Raw genomic sequence first — 6,734 nt, 5'->3', positions numbered from 1 at the left:
AGTAGGGGTTACAATTGGTGATGCTTTTATTTTTCAATACCTCGTGCAAAGACCCAAATAGTAGAGAAACCTCATTCGAATGAGGACTTGTGGCTGTAGGATGCCACATGCCCCTATATGAATACAATATTAGAAAATATCAAAAAATTCAAAAAAAAAGAATTTTGTTTACATATCAAACAAGGGTGTCCATTTGTATTCCCGTGTTTAGTTTCATGAGCAATGGAATCCCGTGGTATTCACGGTAAAAAGAGGTCAAAAAATTCTAATGTGTAGAAACAACTATTTAGATAGATCGTCTCGGACAATATTTTCTTTGACACGGATACTTACGGGCATCCAGTCCTCGTGAAACCAAAGATGGAAGCAGGATGGGCACCCATGTTTGGTATCCTGAAGTTTCAGAATTTTTAAAAAAAATCGGTATCTTTTTATTATAATACTATACTATATTCACACTTTTGGCGCTTGTCTCTAGCGCCAACTGTTTGGCGGCACGCAGCAGAGATCGAAACAGGAAGCTCCAAAAAACTGCAGCCCCCAAAGCCAGAAGATGCTGCTGTCCCTCTCATCCACCGCGATCGCCGCCAGCCCCGAACCACTCCTCCTTCGCCCTACACCAAACCTCCTCCCCGCGGTCGAGCTAGCTGGCTATGGCGACTGCTACAGTGCTACCCCTGCTGCCGAAGGGATGGTCAGACTCCTCCGAAGTCCACTCTCCCGAACGAACTGGGACCGGGAGACCGGGAGAGGCGACAGAACCGGGCCGGGCCGGTGGACGAACGGGGCTAGGAGTCGCTCAAACTAAACTAAACACCCTACCAGATGGACAGCAATGACGCGGCGGTTCCTCGATCGGCGGCTCGGCAAATCATTGCGCGCGTCCCTGCGTAGCACCAACCGATCGATCGAGTAATGGAGCCACAGTGCTACCGCCGCCGGTGCCGCGATCTCCTCGGCAGGCCCCCCGCGCATGTGCAATCATCAGACCGCCGGCTGGGCTGATTGGCGACCAAATCCAAATGCGCGCAGTGGTAACGTGGTGGTAGTATCATATGGATAGCTCTGGTTCATTTCATTTCGGCTACGCTACAAAGGACACCCATCGATCAGGGGCCGGAGCAGGGGTCACGTCAGGTGAGGCGAATCATTTTGGAACGAACAATTCCCACATGCTCCTGCCACGCACACGTATGAGATTCATGGTTCCTAGACGTATGTATGTTTCAGCGCCACGGCTTGAGATGCACTCTTACTTGCTCAATCAACTCATCACCCGATTAGTCTCTTACCATCTGCTGCTTAGTTAGAGATGAAACACGTTATGAGACCTTAGCACGATGACTTCCCGAGTGTCTACTACAATAAATTGTGCCTGACTCCGGCGAGGAAGGGGCGATAACGGCGGTGCGCCTTCGACTCGGTTCAATATTTGTAGTCGTCGCTAGGTGGTCTACGGATCATGATGTAATTTTTATTATTTTTTATGTTCGTTCTACTGCCATGATTAAATATGAATAGATCGAAAGTTTTCTTAAAAAAGAAGATGATGAAACACATTATGAGGCCACACGGCTGAACCCTAGGAACCCGAGAGAGGCGATCTCTGGGCATACCTTGCCGCCACCCCTCCTCCGCCGGTAGGTCGTCAACCTCCCCCTCCTTCGCCGGCTCTGTCGACGGGGGCTATTGGAGGCTCTGATTCATCGGTGTGAGATGTAGCAAACTTGCTTTCAGGTTTTGGAGAATCTCTGGCCGTTCTATTTAAAAAAATTAGAGGAGCAAAATGTTGATTTAAGGCCCTAAACCAGACCTAGCCGATCCCCTTAAAAGCTTTAGAGGAGTATAAATTTTCACTTCTTGTACCGACCGACGCTTACATTTACTCGCCAAGCACCGTTTCTTCGAAATAAATTACACCCCTCTCTGCGCCGCCCCTCTCCCTCCCCGCAGTGCATATTCTCCGTCGACGCCCAAATCTACCTCGTCGCCCTCCCGCAGCCTCCCCCACCCCCGTCGACACTTCTTGTCATCGGCATCGCCCGCCCCTAAATGGCGGGATCTAGTCGTCATTGGTCGTCGCCACCAATTTGAAGAGTAGGTCCGCACCGCAGCGGTACCCCCTCCCCATCCCGTTGCCGCCGCCGCCGAGGATGAAGTAGCATGGCGTGCGACTACGGCCATGGGGGATATGGGTGTATGAAATCAAAGACATGGAGATCGGCGTCCGGTTATGGCTCGACTCTTATCACTCGTTCGAGCTGGCGACGAGGGCATGCGGCATCAAGGAGGTGGCGCTCTACGGATGCGAAGCGAAGCTCAACTACACCCTCGGCAGCCGCAACAACCCAACGGGCGTCGAAATCGACCCATGAGTGTTCTCCCGCCGCGAGGTGTGGGAGTACCTAGATGTGTTCGGGCGGCTCAAGGTAGTGCAAGCCGATGAAGACTACATGGCCGAGCTCTGTCGGATGCATCCGAAGCTCCTCGCCGAGGAGCACTGGCGGCTCGAGCTGTACAAGAAGGGGCTTGCTGATGAGGACGAGGTAGGGACGTCCGATGGTGTGGCCGGAGCGGAAATAAAAAAGCTTTCGTTGGATGGCTCCGACTTCGACCCGGGCGGCGTGGACTGGGTGAAGATTGAGGCCGAAACAGCGGTGGAGGAAAAGGAATAAATTTTTTTGTTTGTTTTTCTTATTTCATTCAAATCGACTAGTTTAAATTTTTATTATGCATTGCGGTTTGAACTTAATTATGTTATCTGTAGTTATATCCAAGTTTGCATTGTACTTTGAATCAAATCGAGCTAGGATGTTCAAATTCGTGCAAAGTTTTTCTAGGTAGCTAAATTCATGAGTTTGGCTAGGAACCTTTTTTAACTGAGCAAATGTAAGAAGTTAAAGGACAAGGGTCCATATAAGGGACAAAAATTAAAGAGATCGGTTAGAGATGCTTCTAGGTAGGTCTTCATTGGCCATAGCCTCGGTCTTCATCGAATCAAATTGAGCTATCGATGTTCAAATTTGTGTGAATTTTTTTTAGGGAGCTAAATTTGAGAGTTAAGCTAGGAGCTGCTTTTTTAGCTGAGCAAATATAATTAGTTAAAGGATAATGATCCATATAATAGCTTAAATTTCCTTGTAATGTTGATACTTGATGAATATATAGCCTCTTTTAGAAAAAAGAAGTAGATATAGATGAAGAAACATTTTCCACCAAAAAAGGAGAGGGATGAAACTCATTTTAGCACAATAGACCTCAGTTCGGACAAAAAAATGTAGAGAATACGGTACACCAGTTTGCTTTGGGATGCACAATGTATAAATTTTGGGGCGTCAATCCCGAGTGAATGTTCGCTGGGGGAATGTCATTCACGAACGCTCCGTATGGCAGTTTTGTGCGTTGGGTAGGGCTGGGTTGGCATTTTGTAAAACTATCATGGCAGTTTGTTCAAATTGTGCGGTTATTTTTTCACAAAACTGTCACCGTCGGATGCCGATCTGATGGCTCCGGGGACATTCGCTGGGATCCCACCCCTAGCAAACGTTCGCCAGATACATTTTTTGAAAGTTTAACATAGTAAAGAAATGGGACGGAACGACAAAGCAACCAACCTGCAGCCGGTGATGCGATTCCGTCGGCCCCGCCATTCATGCAGATGCAGAGACCGCGTTCGTTGCCACCTCCCCATGTGCTGCCGATCCGGCCGTCTTCGCAACAAGAAGACAGGTGTCCCCTCACCCGCGGCGACTCAGCTTATACAACACTCGATTAACTCTAATCTGTTCCTGCTAAGCTTGGCCTAGTCACCACCCATATCTTAATTCTCCCTTTTCGCGCCCGCGCCCGCGCACGGCTCTCGTCCCTCCCTGTCGCCACTGCCGACCTTGTCCTCATCCTCGGCACCTTCTCCCCCTTTAAAATCCCAACCATCTCCCTCCCCATCAAGCCTCACGCACCACAACATCCATCGATCCAGCGATCATCCATCCTCACGCACACACACGAGGCAGGCAGAGAGAGAGAGCTAGGAGCAGAGATGGTGAAGATTCCGAGCCCGAGGAGGCTGTTCAGGAGCCGGTCCAAGAGCACGGCGGGCGGCATCGGCGGGGTGGACATGTGCGCCATGGTGGCCGAGCACGAGCGGATCGAGTGGGAGGTGCGGCCCGGCGGGATGCTGGTGCAGAAGCGCCGGGGGCCGGACGACGACGACGTGGTCGAGGCCATCCTGGTGAAGGTCTGCACCGCCGGCGGCGCGTGGCAGCACGACGTCTCCATCGACGCCACCGCCACCTTCGGCGACCTCAAGGTGCTGCTGTCGCTGGCCACCGGGCTCTGGCCCAGGGAGCAGCGGCTGCTGTACCGGGGCCGGGAGCGGGACGACGGCGACCACCTGCACATGGCCGGCGTCCAGGACAAGGACAAGGTGCTCCTCCTGGAGGACCCGGCCTTCACCGAGAGGAAGCTAAGGTCCACCACCCTCGCGCAGCTCATGGGGGTGCCATGCCATTCGTTCATCCAAGTCTAGTATAGAACAGATGAGCATCTCGCGGTTTGTTTGGGCGACGATCTGCTAGGTGTGTTAACTGAGTGTTAGCAGCGCTCATTTCTTTCTTCAGAGTTTTTCTTGGGGGTTTAATTCAGGGCTTGGATTCGGCCGGTTGAATCAAAACATGTGTATCGTTAGGATACAAAAAATACAGTACAGTACATGTTGTAAATTACTCTAATTTGTATAAGGAGTTCGCAATGACAATGACTATGTTGTGTATAAAAGTGTACATGCGTGTGCTCATTCACTGTGACTGGCTCATCTACTCTCTTCTGACAAAGTTAGCAATACAGTTCACATGATGCTACACACGCATCTCTTGCAGTCTATTTGTGTGCATATATTCTTCAGATGAAATTAGCAATACAGTTCACAATGTGCTACACATACAGTCTGACAGAATTAGCAGTACAATTCACACTGTGCTAGCACATACTCCATGAACATTGCTGGTGGAGTATGTACAGTGTGAATTGGGAGTACTGTCTACTTGTAGCAATTTTCTCCACCAGCACGTACTGATGTACATCCATTCTTCATATCAAAATTGACCTATGGCAAGCAGCAGAGCAGGTTTACGGTTACCAAACATGTAACCGCCAGCTCCCCCGGACAAAAGCCGGCCTGCTTTAACGGGCAGCTCACCGGCCGGAACTACCCCGCAGCACCCACCGACCAGTGGCGAAAACGTCGGGTGGATCGGACATGGCAATCGTCAGTGCTACGGAACCGGAGCATAATGCTAGCTGCTCTCACGGTTTCCGGTAACTGCCCCGGGAATCAGATGCCGGCCGGCCGGCGACCCGCCTCTCGCCAAAATTTCACCGTACGCGTTCCATCCAGGCGCTGCTAGCTAGCTGTTTCCACTGTACCCTGCACATCAGAGCCAAGTCAAGCAGCAGCGGTGCAGCCTGGAGTTCAGAAACTTATTCTTCAGAGAAAGGTTTCACCGCAGTTAAATACGTCGACGGATTTCTTGTTTTTTGAAAAGGAATACGTCGACGGATGATCGAGCAGAGGTGTGGATCGACCACAACTCGGATCATACGTAGACAGCGACGCGCGATCGGACCGCGACAGATGGTAATATCCAACGGGGGTCAGGGGAGGGGCATGTATCTACCTGCAGCTGAGATGGCGCTGTCGAGCACGCACCCAGGTCCCCCGAACTCGTGCCGGGAAGAGGGGGCAGTGGCGTCAATGCATGCGCCCGGCGCGATCCCTGGCCCGTCCCCGCGGCTGGCTTATCCGGCTCCGCGCTATCTGCGGCACGTCGGCCGGCCACCGCGGTCCCTGAGGAGCGCTCGGCTGGTCGGCGCCGCGGCCGCGTGCGTGTGGCGCCATGTGCGTGGCGTACCCCGTCTGTCGGCCGGCGAGACGTGGGCGATCTCCGCACCCTTGGACACTGCTCCTGTGCTGCGCTGACGGGTAGTGACGGGACGGCGAAGCTTTGGCTGCCTGACGAGCATTCGGAGCCGGTAAAATTTGTGAGGCAGAGGTTATTTTTTTTAACAGATGTTGTGCACAAAAACTATCTGAAAATTGTATGAGAAACAAACTCTCCGTGTTTAATTTGCTCGGGAAGTGCTTTTGAGAACTAATTCCAGTCAGTACAATACTCCCTCCGTAAAGAAGTATAAGAGCCGTTTAGATCAATAGTGATCTAAACCGCTCTTATATTTCTTTACGGATAGGAGTCAGATTCAAGGCAGTTAGATCATGTGCGCTGATGCGTAAATCCAATCGTTGGCAAGTGTTATTTAAGTGAATAGAAGGATTTTATCACAAGCCGACTTTAGCTCAGTTGGTAGAGCGGAGGACTGTAGTGTATGCAGATGAATCCTTAGGTCGCTGGTTCGAATCCGGCAAGTCGGACTTAACACTTTATCTCTTCTCCTTTTTATATTTCTATTTCTACAGGGTTTTCCCAACAAGTGAAACTGTCAGCATTTCTTTGAGCCGTTCTTTTTTTTTTTCTTTGACCGCATCCTTTTGCTATGTACTCACAACAACATTTTTCTTCTACCCGTTGCACCTTCATGAGATTTCATCCGTGGATCCCATAAATCAGAAAGATAAGAATTAGTCATATTAGCAGTTTATAAACAATGACTTTGCTAAAGGGGTTAAATAAAGTCTCATCTAACACTTTATCTCTTCTCCTTTTTATATTTCTATTTCT

At 50.4% G+C, this 6,734-nt stretch overlaps 1 protein-coding gene, 1 non-coding gene and 1 pseudogene across 2 annotated transcripts; all 3 read left to right on the top strand.

Moving 5' to 3' along the window:
• The first annotated feature begins 3,935 nt into the window (after positions 1-3,935).
• On the top strand, positions 3,936-4,756 carry LOC123058876 (BAG family molecular chaperone regulator 4). The gene has a single exon (XM_044481552.1). It carries the CDS (start codon positions 4,040-4,042, stop codon positions 4,526-4,528), a length of 489 nt encoding a protein of 162 aa, XP_044337487.1. The 5' UTR covers positions 3,936-4,039; the 3' UTR covers positions 4,529-4,756.
• Positions 4,757-5,632: 876 nt separating this feature from the next.
• The window catches only part of LOC123057063 (U-box domain-containing protein 4-like), a 51,778-nt pseudogene continuing 50,676 nt past the window's right edge, over positions 5,633-6,734 (top strand).
• Positions 6,342-6,427, top strand: TRNAY-GUA (transfer RNA tyrosine (anticodon GUA)). The gene is given in 2 exon segments: positions 6,342-6,378; positions 6,392-6,427. It is a non-coding gene; the product is annotated as a tRNA-Tyr (tRNA).

Source organism: Triticum aestivum, chromosome 3A, assembly GCF_018294505.1.
Source record: "Triticum aestivum cultivar Chinese Spring chromosome 3A, IWGSC CS RefSeq v2.1, whole genome shotgun sequence".
In the NCBI taxonomy this organism is placed as follows: Eukaryota; Viridiplantae; Streptophyta; class Magnoliopsida; order Poales; family Poaceae; genus Triticum; species Triticum aestivum.
This window is presented reverse-complemented; position numbering and strand designations above follow the sequence as displayed.